Source organism: Kogia breviceps, chromosome 1 (assembly GCF_026419965.1).
Source record: "Kogia breviceps isolate mKogBre1 chromosome 1, mKogBre1 haplotype 1, whole genome shotgun sequence".
Lineage (NCBI taxonomy): Eukaryota > Metazoa > Chordata > Mammalia > Artiodactyla > Physeteridae > Kogia > Kogia breviceps.
Genome location: NC_081310.1, coordinates 159,118,832 through 159,137,586, shown reverse-complemented (window position 1 = coordinate 159,137,586; position 18,755 = coordinate 159,118,832). Strand labels below are relative to the sequence as shown.

Genomic DNA, 18,755 nt, shown 5'->3' with positions numbered 1-18,755 from the left:
ATGGACAAAATTTCCATTCCCTGGAAGACTGTGAAAGGTACCTGGAACAGTTTTTTGCTCAAAAAGATAAAAAGTTTTGGGAAGATGGAATTATGAAGTTGCCTGAAAAATGGCAGAAGGTAGTGGGAAAAAAATGGTGAATATAATAAAGTTCTTGGTGAAAATGAAAAATATGTCTTTTATTTTTACTTAAAAACTGAAGACACTTTTTGGCCATCCCAATATTTATACTGCACAATGGAGTAAGTGTAAAATGCATGAAAGGCAACTGGCCTAAAGGCTCTGGTTATCCCTGCGGCCTAGGTTTTCTGACTGAAAAATCAAAAATCTGAGGAAATGGAGGAGGGTAATGCATTTTTTAAACTGAATATTAATAATGTTAGTGCTGCTTGTGAGATTAAGGCTGGATTTTACAGGTTAAGTGGCAAAAGAAAGGAAGAAGTACACTAACATTTCCTGAGCACCTCCTATGATTCAGGTACATTTTAGGCTCTCTGACCTCCCACAACCTACATAAACATGTAAGTAATTTGCTAAGAACAAAGTATAATCAGATTCCTTGGCAGGAATCTGATTATAAATACAGGAATCTGATTATAAATAATCTCTAAATACAGGTCAACAGATCCATTAGTCCTCATTACAGACTGGAAGCTGACCCAAACTCATCTCTAAGGAACTTTCTCAATCCAGTAATTCTATGACTAGCCTAAACTGTCAGCATGTTTTACAAATGGGTGCTGGAGATGGAGCAGCCACAATTCCATCTTAGTGATTAGTATTGATACAAATAATTTGTTTGGGGTACATAAAAACACATAAATGAGGAGCATAGCTCAAGTACTGACAGAGAAAAATGACAGAATGATTCAGAAATAAACAAACAAAATAGTCTTCCAATAATAAACAAAAATATTTTCCAGAAAAGAGGACAATTTCTTACTTTGCTGCAGACTTCTGTATCAAAGGTGAGATCAGATGGAAACGTATATATGCTGAAAGAAAAAAGACCCTAAATAAGAAAATATAGGCCAGAAGCCTCAAATATTTAATACATCTGCTATTTTCCCCTAATATTATATTGTTTTAAAAATTTTGAAACAAACCACTAATCCTTAAATCCTCATTACATTTTTATCCTTAGGGGTTCTTAGAAAGTATTATTTACCATTCCAAATAGTGTCCAGAAGGTACACTTTAATCTATGGGAAGACCAGATATATAGACAGATATGCAGAGAGGCCTAAGAATACTCTTATTATCAATAGCTTTGGTCAGGAAAAATGCTTACAGAGGTATACATGTCAAGAACATTAAGGGAAAAATCCCAATGCTCACAGAAAGTTAAAGCAGCGCCTTTCCAAGGAAGCTGAATAAATGTTAAGAACATTTTTAGACACTCTTATAATCTATTCAAGAAAAATTGAGTAAACACCTTCCCAGTGAACTCAAGAATCCCTCAGAACTAGTCCAGTTGTGTTAAGGTTAGGGATTTGGGTTAAACGGCAGCCAAGAGCACTCAGCCTTTGATTCCAAGTTGCTTCAGTAAATTCCAATGCCATGCACAAGAACAGAAAACAAAAAAGCAACACAGTTTGGGCTACTGTATTGAAGATAAGAGCTTTAGAGTCTGTTTAACTATATACTATGCTTCCTTTATGCTGAAAAGCAAAATAGTAGAGGGAGACAGAGGATATTTCACATTTGTAACGCTGGACTCAGCTATCTATTGTGTCTAAGAATAATTTCTTTCAGCTACTCTTATTTTCTTTTTAACAATAATGTTCAAAAAACACCACCTATTTCCTAGGATGGCCAAACACCTGGCTCTGCTTTCATATAACTGAAAGAAAAATATCCAAAAATAATTTCATTTTAGGCTTGAATCCTTATATACTTCCTGGAATCTATAATGTCCATAAGAATTTCTGTGATAGCACAGGAGCACAGTATGGATCTGATAGATAAGCCTAGAAAATGTCTTCAAGTAGAAGGGGAAGGGGAAAGAGAGGGAGGTGATAGACACAGAGGGAAAAGGTTGCTAGAAAGTGGAAAAAGATTTGTTATACTTATTTCACTATTTTTAAGGAGGGAAATATTTTACCTTTGGGGATTTTGAATTTGTTGTCTTTCTTATACCATAGGCAACCTTGTGGAGTATTCACAATTTTAACAGGGTATTCTGTCTCTGGACAATCAAAAGCCTTCAACATGAAATCTGTGGCTAACAAAAGTGAAAGGTAATAAATCATTCAGTTATCTCGACAGGATTCCCACCAATCTGTTCTTGATTTCAGAAGTCTTCTTTGTGGCAAACATAAGTCAAATTCAAATGCTGAAATACAACAAATTATTAGAACAATACTAAAAAGAAAGTCCTCTTGGCCTTAAACTAAATGAACTCTGAAGATCTGTAATTTCCCAAGAGTTGATTCTGATCTCTCCATATTCTGCTTCATTCTCTTTCTCAGAGACAATTGTAACTGAAAGGGACCTTTGGTCAGAATAGTTGTATAAACCAATTTATGAATGAATGCATTCTTGAATGAGAATGTCTTTTACCAAACTTACAGACTTTTTAAAAGTTAACAAAATAGTTCTGCTCAAACAACGTCAAATTTGTCCTTTAAGTTAATGAAACATAAATTGTTTCATCAACACTCAGGTGTGAAATAGCTAACTTAAGAATTTTAAAAAGGTACTGGCTATATTTATTAAAAAAAAAAAAATGGGTTGTTTAGATACTTAAAGTTCAAGATGCAGAACTGAATTATCTAAAATATGCAAGACTTTTTGAATAAAAGCATTTTTTTTCCTGAGGTTAGATTCATATATAACATAAAATTAACCATTTTAAAGTGAACAATTCAGGGGAATTTAGTACACTCACAATGCTGTGCAACTACCATTTCTTTCTAGTTTCAAAACATTTTCATCAGCCCCAAAGGAAACCTCTACACCCATTAAGCAGTCACTCCCCATTACCCACTCCCCCCAGCCACTGGCAACCATCAATCTGAGTTTTGTGTCTATGGATTTACCTATTCTGGATATTTCATGTAAAAGGAATCATACAATATGTGACCCCTTGTGTCTGTCTATCTTCTTTCACTTAGCATAATGTTTTCAAGGCTCATCCATGTTGTAGCATGTATCAGTACTTCATTTCTTTTAATGACAGAATAATACTCCATTGCATGTATATACCATAATTTGTTTATCCATTCATTCATTATGGACACTGGCTGTTTCCACCTTTTGGCTTTGTGCATAATGCTGCTATGAAAGTATATGTACATGTATTTGGTTGAATACCTGTTTTCAATTCTTTGGGGGTATATACCTAGGAATGGAATTGCTGGGAAAAATGGTATTCTGAGTAAAATTAGTTATATACAACTGTAACCTTTGTCCTAGACCAGTGACTTTCTCACAGTTAGAACTGTTTTCCATTGCAAGCTAGTAGACAGATAACACACACATATACCTACCGAGAACAAAAGTTCTTAAAATAATACCCTTTCTTTATTCAGTGAAACATTTTGCTATTTTCTGCTCTGATTTTTTTTAGTGCTTTCACAACTCATTACACTGACCTCAAAACCCATTACATTGATTTCACAACCCTCTAATGGGTTGCAACCTGTAGTTTGAAAAACACTAGAACAACTAGACAAGATAATGGCAGTTCCTACAGAGACTCACATGAAAGGATCATCTATCAAAGACAAGAAAAAGTCTCAGGATTATGTTTAAGTCCTGTTTCCTGCATTCACCAACTGAATGATCCAGGACAAGTCACTTTGCTTTTTTGAGCCACAGTTTTCTCATTTGGAAAAGTAAGAAAACTGTAATGCTTATCCCAGAGATAACTGGGAAACTCAAATATGAATTCAAATGATACTTTGTAAAATATAACATACTACAGAGGTGCTATTTGTTTTAATATTAGTACATGGATGGATTATGTATAATGATTGCTATTTTACTGACCTATGTACTTGTTTTCAGCTGGAAGATGAAGATCTGGATTTAATTCAAAATTACTCTTCCACAGTTCAGCCCAATAGTTTTCAATATCTGTAGAGATGAAAGACAAACTGATCCAATAAAGAACAAATGTTCAGAGTTCTATTAATAACAAACCAGTCAACAACTGGCCTTCACAAATCAATTCTCTTTTCTGAGAAAAGCTGTGAGTGACATATCCAGGCTTTCTAGACTCCTGCTACTCAATGTGCAGTCTCAGCAGCATTGTTACCATCTGGGAACTTTGTTAGAAGTGCATAATCTGTATTTTAATAAGACCTCCAGGTGATACATATGCACATTGAAGTTGGAGGAGCACTTTTTAAAACACAGTCAAAACTCTGCCCCCAAACTACCAATACAATAGGATTTTCTCACTAGTTAATAAATATATATATAAACATTGCAGAAAATAATTTTCTGCAAAGTAGTATAAATAATTTTCATTTCAAAGTAAACTACTGAAAAAAATACATCAGTTTTTCCCACAGGAATTATCAGACAAACTATTAAGGAATAAAACTTCCCAGGTGAATCATATACCTAAATGTAGGACAATTTTAAAATATTTTACCTTCCATACTATACTGAGTCCCAAACCATTTCTCCTTGAGGTCACATTTTCCCTCATTAGCACCAGACAGTAGAACAAGATTTGCCTTTTGAGGAACTAGCTGATTAAGGGCTTCAGCAATGACCTAATTGGGGGCAGGGGTGAAGGGGGAGTGGGGAGACACATACGAAACAATTATAAATTTAACCTAATACATCTCTATTAAAAAAGCAAAGCCACATTATGTTAGGCACCCCAAGATCCTAGCATCTTTATGCTCATGAAACTGTCTATAGTCCATGAACACCCTAATTTACAAAACTACATTAGTCTATCAGCTGTTTCTAATATGTTTCTTCAGAATGCTTAAACAGCACTCATCTCAAATCCTACATAATAAGAGGACTAGCAGTGAAAAGAGTTACCATTTACTAAGCTTTTACTATGTGCTAGGTAGTGTTTAACATACGTTATTTCATTTAATCCTAAAAACAACCCTGTAAGGTATACCCATTTTACAGAAAGCACTCAGCCTCAGAGGTTAAAGTTTAAATAACTTGTTCAGGTTAAAGATTTTATAATCTGCACAGAACAACATACCTAGAAGTGGCAAAAGTGGAGTTCTAACCAAGTTTGTTCATAATTCCAAAAACTATGCTCTTAACTGGTATGTATTATACTACCTCATACACAAGAATCAGTAAAATGATCCCAATGTAGGGCCTCCTTCAATAATCCTTCAGCTATGATAAGGACTAAACATAAGATTTTTGTGGGTTAGATTTGAAACCCTAACTAGCACTTCAACACCATTTCTTTGAGAAAAAAACAACAAATAGTGATTCAGAAAAAAATACTTGGACCCCTGGGCACAACCATCCTAGAGAAATGACAAGAATGTATGGTTACTGCTTCTTCCTTTACCTTTCCCCATCCCCTTTAAAATCAGTAGTTTTAGAATACCCTATATCAAAGTCTCTCAACCTTGGCACTATTAACACTTTGGGCCAGATAATTCTTAGTTGTGGAGTGCCATCTTCCGCACTGTAGAATGTTTACCAGCATCTCTGGCTTCTACCCGCTAGATGCCAAGAGCACTCTCCAGCTGTGACAACTGAAATGTACCCAAGCATTGACAAATATCCCATGGGGGCAAAATCAGCCCTGGTTGAGAACTGCTACCCTATATGGAGCGAAATGACTTATTTCCCAGGACAAGTGGAGGAAAGACCTGACCAACTATTTTTATGTGTAATATTTATTATCCCTAAGTCATATATTTTGAATTCAGGGAATCATATTTTTCTTGTACATATTCTCAAAATGATTAAAATTTAATTGTCCAGGGTGTCCAACAGAATTAAAAGGCAAGCTAAACAAGTATGTTTATTAGCATCTAAAGCACATAATTCTTAGAAATGACTTTATGTTAGCAGATATTTCAACACTTGAAAAACAGTGGGAATAGTACCTAAGAAGAGGACTTGGTTTTATCCTCATATTAAACCACAGTCATATACAAGAATCAGGAAAAATTACCCACAAAACGACTGATATTTCTTCTGTTTAAACAAACAAAAAATTTGACTAAACATAACCAAGATTCCTCCATTCCCACAGTTCTTAAGTACCTCTATGTACTTTCTCACCCTCCTCTTTCTCTAAAAGTAAATTTTAGAAATGGAAACCTCCTTACTTCTGGCTTGTATTCAAAAAGAAGCTGATCTCCAGTGAGAAAGTCCTGTAGTGGGTACAGCTGCATGTTTTCACACATGTTTTCCACATACTCAACTGGATCTGTCTGTAAAGAGGTAAGATTATTTCACACCAGAAATTCTCCATTATTATCCTTAATTTGCCACAAAATATAAATACTTATCTCTTTTTTTTAACAATGAAACCAAAAGCTTCCAACAGATACAACCAGATATAACTGCAGCTTAAGGATCTGATGCTCAGAATTCTAAAAAAAATTTAGCCAGAGAACTACCTTAAGTAGCTTAACCTAACACCCCTCCAATCCCCCATACTGAGCCCTACAACACACGAGGCTCTAATCACATCACAGCGTCTTCATCAGAGAAATTACAACACTGAACTGTAAAGGTCTGTTTACATGTCAAGTGCTTCACATGACTATGAAGTCCCTAAAGACAGGGTCTTCATCATTTTATCACTACAGCACTATCACCTAAAAACGATTTGTAAGCATGAATCAAAATCAATATATCAACAGAAATCAAAATGTGTCATTACATAAGTCTTGCTATACGTGGTTAAATTAATCAGTATATTATCTCAATTTAAAACTGAAATAATGACAGAAAGTTCACTAACCTATGAAATGGAAATACTTTTCCAGAGGAAAGCAACCAATTCAAGTATTGATATTTACTGAGCACCCAAATGCACAGAATCTTATAAACTGACAGGTCCCTTAGACACCAAGTGGCTCCATTCCTACATTTTACAATGAGGAAATGTACTCAGATTGACTAAGTGACTTGCCCCAGATCACCCAATAAGTGATAGGTGAGTAGATACTAGAGCTTGGGCCTCTTAACATAGCAGTGAACACTCTTTCCCAAAATACCATACTGCCCAGTCCTTCCCTAGACAATCTGGGTTGTTCTCTCATCTAACAGAAGACAGAACAGAAGTGAAGGTTACTACATTCATGGAGGAGAAATGAGACATGCATACATCAAATTAGAGATCATAGGTATATGCTACCTACTACATTATCACATTCAGATAGAATATGGAAAAAGTATGGAAAGATTCATTGTTACCTTTTTTTGCTCCACGTCAGGAAACATTCCTGAATCAAGTTTATTAGTCACTAAAGTGCTACTATTCTGTGTGTGTGTGTGTGTGTATGGAGGTTAAGGTACCTTTTTTTTTTTGAAGTGTAATTGACTTATAACATTATATTAGTTTTAGGTGTACAACATAGTGATTCCATATTTTTATATATTACAAAATGATCACCACAGCAAGTCTATTTACCATCTGTCACCTTACAAAGTTATTACAGCATTATTGACTATATTCCCTATGCTATACATTACATCCCCATGACATTTATTTTACAGCTGGAAGTTTGTACCTCTTAATCTTCCTTGCCTATTTCACTTATCTCCCACTCTTTCAAGTGCTATTATTGTTTAAAATGACTCCCTCTACTCTGTTCTAAATTTTTTAACCAGTTATCTTCACCAGCCACTTATTTTTGTAAGTTAACTGTTCTATTCAGCTTGCTACAAAATTGAATGATTCAAAATATTTCCTATGAGAAAACAGGACCCTGGCTAAAAGTAGATCTTTGGTGCCAAGGCAATGGACAAAGTACTAGGAAAAAGAAAACACTTAAATGCTATCCTTTAATTTTTTTTAAGATATAATTCACATACCATAAAATCCACACTTTTAAAGTATACAATTAAAAATAAAATAAAATATATAATAAAGTACATAACTCAGTGGTTTTCAGTATATTTATAAAGTTGTACAACCATCACCTCTATCTAGTTCCAGAATATTTTCATCAGTCCAAAAGGAAACTTCCACACCCAGTAAGCAGTTGCTCCCTGTTACCCACACCCCCAGCCACTGAACAACCATCAATCTGTGTTCTGGCTCTATAGATTTACCTATTCTGGATATTTCATATCCAGATAAATGGAATCATATAATATGTGACCTGTTGTGTCTGGCTTCTTTCACTTAGCATATCTTCAAGGTTCATCCATGTTGTGGAATGAATCAGTACTTCATTACTTTTTATGCTGAGTAATATTCCACAGTATGCAAATTCTACATTCATTCATTGAAGGACATTTGTATTGTTTCCCCTTTTTGGCTATAATGAATAATGCTGCTGTGAACACCAGTGTACAAGTTATTTGTGTGGACATAGGTTTTCAATTCTCTTGCGTGTATATCTAGAGGTGGAACTGCTGGCTTACATGGTATCTCTATGCTTAACTTTTTAAGGAACTGTCAAACTGTTTTCCAAAGCAGCTGTACCACTTTATACTCCCACCCACAATGTATGAGAGTTCCAATTTCTCTACATCTCCAACACTTGTTATTATCTATCTTCTAATTTTTTTGCTTACTACAACTCTCACTGCCTTCCATTATTGTTACATTATTCCTGCTTCTCTGTGTAAAGACACTTAAACAGCTTTTCTCTAGTTCAAGTAGCTGATTTATAAGATATATTGAGTCCAAGTTCCCATGTGAAATAAAAATTATTTTTAAATTTCTTAATTAAAAAAGACTGGCTTGAATAGTCTGAAAAAGCATTCCTATTTGCCTTTACTGATGAAGACAAAAATGTCTGAAGAGGAGATATGTCAACTTTGTTAATAAAACAGAAATATATAAAAGCTGAAATAAGCTGAGCTACTTGAGTTAAAATTCAGCAGTTCAAACAAAGATATGAACCTTTCTGATTTGTTCTTTGTACTGATTAGGTTTTAGTCTAAAATGTTTTGGGCTCATGTTTTAAAATCAAGACAAGCATTCATGAATATTGTGCTAAAGGTAAAAAAAAAAATGAGCTACAAAATGGCGAGCTATAATATAAAAAAGGTATCTTGAAATGTCTTGCTAAGAAACTAGAAGGGCAGAAAGAAAATGTAACTCAGCTAATGCTAAAAAGCCAATCCCCCAAAAAGGAATAAGGGTATTAGTTATGGTTGTAGTCCACAATTCTTACTCCTACTCTTTCCCTGCCACAGTTCTGGCCCACATGTTGCCACACAGTTGATAAGAACACTGAAAAAAAATCAGTACTGCTAAAGTTGATGGCAGGACTTGGGGGTTCTATGCATATCAATCAATTTATAGAGAGAAGTGCCTACAGGACCGTCAAATGGCCAATATAAATCACAGTAGCTCTCTGGTTTCATAGAATAAGATTTCAATTTCAAATGACTTCAAGCATATAGAGCAGACTGTATAGGAATCAACAGCCACTGGAAGCTTATAGTTTTTGTGACCTTGTCCTAATGTACTTAAGTCTTCTCAAATTATAGTAGATATCTGTCTCTCTGGTAATGATCCAAAAAGGCAGATTTCAAGATGCTCTATGAACTGGTGCTAAATTGGGGGCTCTTAATCAAGGGCCTACAGATACCTCCCACAAGATATCAGTGGACAAATTCAGGGAAGGCGGGAAGCATGAGTTTGATTGGGAAGAAATTACATATTTATTTTCACTAAACTCTAACTTAGCATTTTTATTAAGTTATGACTATACAGGCAACAAACCACAGCAGTATTATCAGCATCTATGACTATAACCAATAGAAATCACAATATAGCTGTTGCAGATATCTCAAAATAGCACACTCAGAAGATGGCGGAGTAGAAGGACGTGCTCTCACTCCCTCTTTAGAGAACACCGGAATCACAGCTAACTGTTGAACAATCATCGACAGGAAGACACTGGAACTCACCAAAAAAGATACCTCACATCCAAAGACAAAAGAGAAGCCACAATGAAATGGTAGGAGGGGCACAATCACAATAAAATCAAATCCCATAACTGCTGGGTGGGTGACTCACAAACCGGAGAACACTTATACCACAGAAGTCCACCCACTGGAGTGAAGGCTCGGAGCCCCACGTCAGGCTTCCCAACCTGGGGGTCTGGCAATGGGAGGAGGAATTCCTAGAGAATCAGACTTTGAAGGCTAGCAGGATTTGACTGCAGGACTTCGACAGGACTGGGAGAAACAGAAACTCCACTCTTGGAGAGTACACACAAAGTAGTGTGCGCATCGGGACCCAGGGGAAGGAGCAGTGACCCCATAGAGACTGAACCACACCTACCTGCTAGTGTTGGAGGGTCTCCTACAGAGGCAGTGGGTGGCTCTGCCTCACCGTGGGGACAAGGACACTGGCAGCAGAAGTTCTGGGAAATACTCCTTGGTGTGAGCACTCCCAGGGTCCACCATTAGCCCCACCAAAGAGCCCGGCTAGGTTCCAGTGTTGGGTTGCCTCAGGCCAAACAACCAAAAGGGAGGGAACCCAGGCCAACCCATCAGCAGACAAGTGGATTAAAGTTTTACTGAGCTCTGCCCACCAGAGCAACAGCCAGCTCTACCCACCACCAGTCCCTCCTGTCAGGCAACTTCCACAAGCCTCTTAGATAGCCTAATCCACCAGAGGGCAGACAGCAGAAGCAAGAAGAACTGCAATCCTGCAACCTGTGGAACAAAAACCACATTCACAGAAAGATAGACAAGATGAAAAGGCAGAGGGCTATATACCAGATGAAGGAACAAGGTAAAACCCCAGAAAAACAACTAAATGAAACGGAGATAGGCAATCTTCCAGAAAGAGAATTCAGAATAATGATAGTGAAGATGATACAGGACCTCGGAAAAAGAATGGAGGAAAAGATCAAGAAGGTGCAAGAAATGTTTAACAAAGATCTAGAAGAATTAAAGAACAAACAAACAGAGATGAACAATACAATAACTGAAATGAAAAATACACTAGAAGAAATCAATAGCAGAATAACTGAGGCAGAAGAATGGATAAGTGACCTGGAAGACAGAATGGTGGAATTCACTGCTGCGGAACAGAATAAAGAAAAGAAAATGAAAAGAAATGAAGACAGCCTAAGAGACCTCTGGGACAACATTAAACACAACAACATTCGTGTTATAGGGGTCCCAGAGGAGAGAGAGAGAAAGGACATGAGAAAATATATGAAGAGATTATAGTTGAAAATTTCCCTAACATGGGAAAGGAAATAGCCACCCAAGTCCAGGAAGTGCAGAGAGTCCCATATAGGATAAACCCAAGGAGAAACACACCGAGAGACATAATAATGAAACTGGCAAAAACTAAAGACAAAGAAAAATTATTGAAAATAGCAAGGGAAAAATGACAAACAACTCAATCCAAAAATGGGCAGAAGACCTAGATAGACATTTCTCCAAAGACATACAGATGGCCAAGAGGCACATGAAAGGCTGCTCAACATCACTATTTGTTAGAGAAATGCAAATCGAAACTACAATGAGGTATCACCTCACACCGGTTAGAATGGGTATCATCAGAAAATCTACAAACAACAAATGCTGGAGAGGGTGTGGAGAAAAGGGAACCCTCTTGCTCTGTTGGTGGGAATGTAAATTGATACAGCCACTATGGAGAACAGTATAGAGGTTCCTTAAAAAACTAAAAATAGGGCTTCCCTGGTGGCGAAGTGGTTGGGAGTTCGCCTGCCAATGCAGGGGACACAGGTTCATGCCCCAGTCCGGAAGGATCCCACATGCTGCGGAGTGGCTGGGCCCGTGAGCCATGGCCGCTGGGCCTGTGTGTCTGGAGCCTGTGCTCCGCAACAGGAGAGGCCACAGCAGTGAGGGGCCCGCGTACTGCAAAAAAAAAAAAAACTAAAAATAGAATTACCATATGACCCAGCAATCCCACTACTGGGCAAATACCCAGAGAAAACCATAATTCAAAAAGAGTCATGTATCACAATGTTCACTGCAACTCTATTTTCAACAGCCAGGTCATGGAGGCAACCTAAATGCCCATCAACAGACGAATGGATAAAGAAGATGTGGTACATATACCCAATGGAATATTACTCAGCCATAAAAAGGAATGAAATTGGGTCATTTGTAGAGACGTGGATGGATCTAGAGACTATCATATAGAGTGAAGTAAGTCAGAAAGAGAAAAACAAATATCATATATTAACGCATATATGTGGAACCTAGAATATGATACAGATGAACCGGTTTGCAGAGTAGAAATTGAGACACAGAAGTAGAGAACAAACGTATGGACACCATGGGGGGAAAGCGGTAGGGGTGGAGGGGTGGTGGTGTGATGAACTGGGAGATTGGGATTGACATGTATACAGTGATGTGTATAAAATGGATGCCTAATAAGGAAAAAAAAATAGCACACTCATTGCTACTTAAAATTGTAATAATTATTAGATCTACCATTAGACTTTGTTATTTAATATATCAATACAGAGACCCATATTACTAATTTTTACTATTTTGAGTCTTTCTTTCAGTATTCCTTTGTAACCTACTGTATTTTATCTTATGCATTTAAAAACACTATTCTATGAAAGGGAACTCTCCTACTCTGTTGCTGGGAATGTACACTAGAGTGCAGCCATTACAGAAACAGTATGGAGGTTCCTTAAAAAAAACTAAAAATAGAGCTACCATATGATCCAGCAATCCCACTCCTTGGCATATATCTGAATAGATGAAAACTCTGATTTAAAAAGATACATGCACCCCAATGTTCATAGTAGCACTATTTACAATAGCCAAGACATGGAAGCAACCCAAGTGCCCATTAACAGATGAGTGGTTTAAGAAAATATGAGATAAACACACACACACACACACACACACACACACACACACACACACACACACACACACACACACACAGAGTGGAGTATTACTCAGCCATAAAAAAGAATAAAATATTGCCATTTGCAGTAACATGGATGGACCTAGAGAGTATCATACTAAGCAAGTCAGATAAAGAAAAATATTATTATATCATTTATATGTGGAATCTAAAAAATAATACAAATGAAATTTATATACAAAACAGAAACAGCCTCACAGACATAGAAAACAAACTTATAGTTACCAAAGAGAAAGGGATGGGGGAGGGATAAATTAAGAGTATGGGATTAACAGATACAAATTACTATACATAAAATAGGTAAGCAGCAAGGATTTACTATATAGCATAGGGAACTATATTCAATATCTTGTAATAACCTATATTGGAAAATAATCTGAAAATATACACATATGTATCACTGAATCATTTTGCTGTATACCTGAAACTAACACAATATTGTAAATCAACTATACTTCAATAAAAACAAAAAACAAAACAAAAAACCCACTATTCTATGGGCTGCATAATAAATATTTAACAGTATTGTTTCAATGTTAAATTCCTGAGCACAACAATTTTAGTGAGGTTATGCGAGAGAACACATTTGTTTGTAGCAGATACATGTTAAAAAATATTGAGAGGTAAAGTATCATGATATCTGTAATTAAGTCTCAAAAAAATACACACACACACACACACACACACACACACACACACACACACATAAGAAGAGGCGTGAGAGAGAAAGAAAACATGGCAAAATATTAAGAACTAAGAACTGGTAAATCTAGGTGAGGGATATACCAGTGATCACTGTACTACTAGGGCAATTTTTCTGAGAGTTTAAAAAGATGAAGAGGTAAAATAATATTCTGGGGAAGGGTCCATAGGATTCAACAGATTTCCAAAGGGATCTGAGGCACAAAAAGGGTTTTTAAAAAACCCTGCTCTAAACTCCTTACCTTTCAACTTTGCTTTCATATACCCTATGCCACAGACATGTAAGATAATTCACTTTTTCATAATATCCCAGAGTTCCTACTTATGTGCTTCCCATTGCTTAGAATATCTAAACCTTATCCATTTTTTAATACTGAACTCAATTCAAATTTACTACATCCATGAAGGCTTCCCTGTCCTATTCCAGTCAAAGCAAATGCTTTCCTTACCCTGAAAGTACAAAGCACACTATTTCTAACATTATATATGGTAATTACTTCATATTACCTTGTAGAATATCTTCACAATATTTGAATTCCCAAAATATCAAGCTTTCCATGAATGTTTATCAAAGGGATTAAAGGGATAGACATATGAAATGACTACATAGATGAATGATTGTCACACAACATTATCTGTGTCAATCTGCCTAATTCTCTTAAATACTCAAAAACACAAGAGTGAATTTTCAGAAACCTCAAGGCCATCTTGAGACTCACATGACAGAGAATGGCAGAATTAAAACTCCAGTGACACTCCCAAAAAGAGGAACAATGTCCACACCAGTTTCAACTTGGTCACAGATAACATTCAAAAAGAATTTGACTTCCAGTACCTGTTCTTGGTAATGAAATTCATTATCCGCAATTTTCTGAATCTCTTCAAAAATTCTGTGAAAGAAGAAAATTAGAAGACATATTTAAATTCTCATTAGAATCATCAGCAAGAAAAGAGAAGTACAAAAATAAACAGACTGTCCACGTAAACCTAAATCTTTAACATAGATTCACATGTAGCGGAATAAAGATATGGAACAAGTAAAGGAAATTAAGCAAGAAATGCCTGGAAAACCACCAAGACAGGACTAACGCATGTCTGTCGGTAGCCTGAAGGCTAAAACATATTAGGATTGGCTCTTATAAGTATATATTACCTTTTTTCTGGGCCTAGCTTCTGCAGCATTTTTAAATACTGGAAGACAGTATGAGCAACCTAAAAATGAAACATCTAATTATACTTTTGCATAAAGTGATATCTATATAATTTTTAAAACTCTCCATTTTTATTATTTATTTACCTCATAGAAATGTTCATAACCTTCATCAGTCAATGTAATAGAAATGCTGAACACTGAGTAAGTAGAATTTTGCTCAAATCCTGTCTCACCATTTCCACCAAATAGTGCAAGAGCCCAGCACCTACAGTTAGGAGAAAAAATTAATCCAGTCAATATCTTGAGATTAATAGTCTACAAATACTTCAAATTAACAAAATAGGTAGGCTTTCTATGTAAAATTTGGGAAGCCCAGGCTTTGAAGCAAACATGCTTTCCAACAGTAAGTTTAAAAGTACAAATTTTTTAAAAGTACAAAGCCTCCTAAGGAATTGTACTGCATACAGGAATGATCAGAAGGAAATAAAAGCCATATTTACTTCTTTAATGGAAACACTAATATTACAACATAGTAAAACATTATCTGGTTCATGAAGCCATAGTAATTTTTTGTCGAAGAGAACATAGCAATTTTTTGTCGAAGCATACTTTTAATATATTGTGAAGTATGTTCTTCATACTTCACAATATAGTAAAAGTACGCTTGCTGGGAGGCATTTCTCTCTTTCTCTTTTTTTTTAGCCACACCGCTAGGCTTGCAGGATCTTAGTTCCCTGACAAGGGATTCAACCCAGGTCCTCAGCAGTGAAAGCGCGGAGTCCCAACCACTGGACCGCCAGGGAATTCCCCTGGGAGGCATTTCTCGCATCCCGTTTTGAACCATCTCCCAAGAGAAGCCTTAAAAAACACTTCAGATACTTCCCTACTTAGAATGTTAAGTGGGCTCTTTGAGACCATCAGCTAACCTGCACAGGTTATCTAGGAAAGAAGCAATAAGACTGCATCTTCTCCTGACTAGAATAATCCTGAAAGTCTAAAATAAGGAGAGAGGAGGCCGGAATGAAAAACTTGAAATTCTAATAAAGTTCAGTAAGGTAAAAAGGTTATGCAAATCTCAAATCATATTACATTTATTGTGTAAGGCATATAGGTACTTAATGTCATTCATTTTTTTTCTAATAAGCCTGCCCTCTCAGCTTTCTTTTAATAATCTAGTACACATCAATGTTTTAAAGTCTTATTTAAATTTCTCGTCTACCTTCCATTCTTGAATAATGTATAGAAAAATCAAGCAAGGAATTACTTTAATGTGTTTTGGTCCTGATTCTAAAGCTGTATTTCTATTATTTGGCTAGGCAACTTAAACAAGTGCTTAAATGCTTTAGGAAACATGGCTAACATACTAACATGGCTGCATATACTGTTCACAGTCCCCCATATTTATATGATTCATCTGCCCAATGAAGTTTTCATTAAAGTCCACCTTCTGGGTTGGGAAAGCCTGGAGATCCACTGCATTTAAATAATTGACTTCATTATTATTCAAATCCAAATTCTTGATTAGAGATAAACTTTCATGTAATTCTGGACTCTTTATGAATTTAAAAATTTTGTGTACAACTATAATACTTCCAACATGGGCTAAAAGGTGGCTTCCAAGGAAATATACAAATATGATATGGCCATTAAAATAATCTAGGTTATGAAGAGACTTTAATTATTAGATTTGAATCTACGCTTCCTGGCAGACAAAGAAAAAAAAGAAAAGAATGGGTTATATAACATTTGTCCATTATTTTTCAGAGATTGCTACACTGAAAATACTTATTAATTAAATACTTGCTTTTTTCTAAGGTAAGAAAGAATGCTGCCTTTGCCTTCATGTCCAACCAGCCAAGAGATATAATGAAGCGGCTTCACCCTTTAAAAAAAAAGTTAAGGTCAGAAATTTTTAAAAATTAAGGTATAAATACCTTAATTTTACTTTAGAAAATCTTACTTCTGAGACTGATATTTGAGAATGTGATTACAAACTTATTTTCACATAAATTCTATTAAATATGAAACTATAATTAATTTGACAGCAGCGAGATAAAAACAGAAAACATGGTGAAATTTAACTTGTTCATCTGAAATCACTGAATGAGTACAAATATTCCAAAATTTAAGAATTCTTTTGGATACTACTTTTTCTTTTGGATACCAATCTTACTTCTTTTCATGGTAAAATCTTTCATTATTTTTTCACCCAAAATAGAAATAATATAGATTCCTTATTATTTTAGAATCTGATGCAGATATGAATCATTCTGTATCCTTAAAAGCTTTCGGCATTGCATCAGGCTCTGTGGTAAACTGAAATGTGTTGCTTTATGGGTCAGAAAATCTAGCTTGTAGTTTTAGCTATTCCTTTAAGTAAGTGCATGATCTTGAGCAAAAGACTTAAACTCACTCTATTTTCTTTTTCTCTCTACTTGCCTAACTACTTACTCATAGGCTTTTCATGAAAATGCAATAACAGGTATAAAAAATATCTTATATAATAATATACATCAATAGTCTGAGTAGTTGTTTATGTGTTATTCACATCATCTTTTCCCACTGGCTTCTACTATAATTTGGGGAATATATTCCTACCAAAAATATACAGAAAAATCAAGCTAGGAAATCTAAACATTCTTAAATTTTAAACAGTTTACAGAATTATACTCAGTAAACTCTTAAAAGTCACTGTTTAAAATATGAATTTGAAAAAAAACATAAAATATGAATGACATATTTTAGATTACCTCTATCCTAAAACTGATATAGAGGAGCAAATCAGTTAAAGAATGAACCCAGTTGAATACATAACATTTGCATGTGACCAAATCTAATTGTACTGTATTTGGTAACTCTGGAGGGAGAAACACTTGCTTCTTTGTAAAAAAAAAAAAAAAAATCGTTCCCCCAAAAGCTAATTTAGTGGAAGTTCACATATTGGGATAAACATCAGGTTAAAACAAATATACAGTTCATTAAAAAAATAATAATAACTGGATCAAAACATACAGAAATGGTAACAGTCTTTGGGAAACAGAATCATGGATGACATTTTTCTACTTTTCAGTAGTTTTCAAGATTTCTACAATGAATTACCTTCGTAATCAGGCAGAAAATAAACAAGGCTTTGTTAATTAACAAGAAATGCAAAAAATGGAAAAATGGTATATATAGTATAATTCCATTTCCATTAAAAATGATGTTTTATATTCATTATTTTAATGTCTGAAGGATATATATGGAACTATTAATGTTGGGCATATCTTTGAGGACAGAGGAGAAGCAGAGCTTTACTTTTTACTTAATACTCTTTTGTCCTCAACATTTTACAAGCATATTACTTTTATAATCAAAATTTAAGACAAATGGAATAAACTTTTAAATATGCATATAATCATTTTGACACTTTTTGGGATACTCTAACATAACTATACAACCAATGGACATTACTTTTTCCTATATTATCCTTGCACTTAAAAAAAGCAAGTAGACAATACGCACATTCTCTGCTTTCTCACTGGAGGCATACTATTCTTGTTAACTTCATGGGACTTGATTGTTAAAAGCATTTTTTACTGAGCTTAAAGCAATACACATTACTTTTCTTTCCTTCTGCTTGTGTGTATCTCTTCTTGGGTTTGTTTTGTTGGTAAGTTTTAGAAACTTAAGTTAAATTTTTATCAGTTCATTAGCATTTATTTCTAATGAGAAAAGCATTTGTAGCCATTGACTGATCCTTATCTTTAAGGAACTTCTTAGCCCATGTATATTGCTCATGTAAAATAATTATATAAATAAATTGAAGTGTTTTCCTAATTTCTAAAAATCTGACCTAACTCATTCCCAACTCAGATAGGTCCTTGAGATTTATGTAGTTTTATT

General features: G+C 35.2%; 1 protein-coding gene across 2 annotated transcripts in view; it reads right to left on the bottom strand.

Annotated features, from left to right (window-relative positions):
• Positions 1–18,755, bottom strand: part of NRDC (nardilysin convertase) — an 89,586-nt gene that overhangs the window by 15,149 nt on the left and 55,682 nt on the right. For both annotated transcript variants that reach the window (XM_059064008.2, XM_059063988.2), the window contains 9 exons: positions 16,675–16,752; positions 15,015–15,135; positions 14,871–14,929; positions 14,553–14,607; positions 6,279–6,383; positions 4,604–4,727; positions 3,994–4,080; positions 2,105–2,224; positions 944–995 (listed from right to left, as the gene is read on the bottom strand). In XM_059064008.2, coding sequence (XP_058919991.1) covers positions 944–995; positions 2,105–2,224; positions 3,994–4,080; positions 4,604–4,727; positions 6,279–6,383; positions 14,553–14,607; positions 14,871–14,929; positions 15,015–15,135; positions 16,675–16,752 — 801 coding nt within the window. The remainder of the gene's footprint in view (positions 1–943; positions 996–2,104; positions 2,225–3,993; positions 4,081–4,603; positions 4,728–6,278; positions 6,384–14,552; positions 14,608–14,870; positions 14,930–15,014; positions 15,136–16,674; positions 16,753–18,755) is intronic.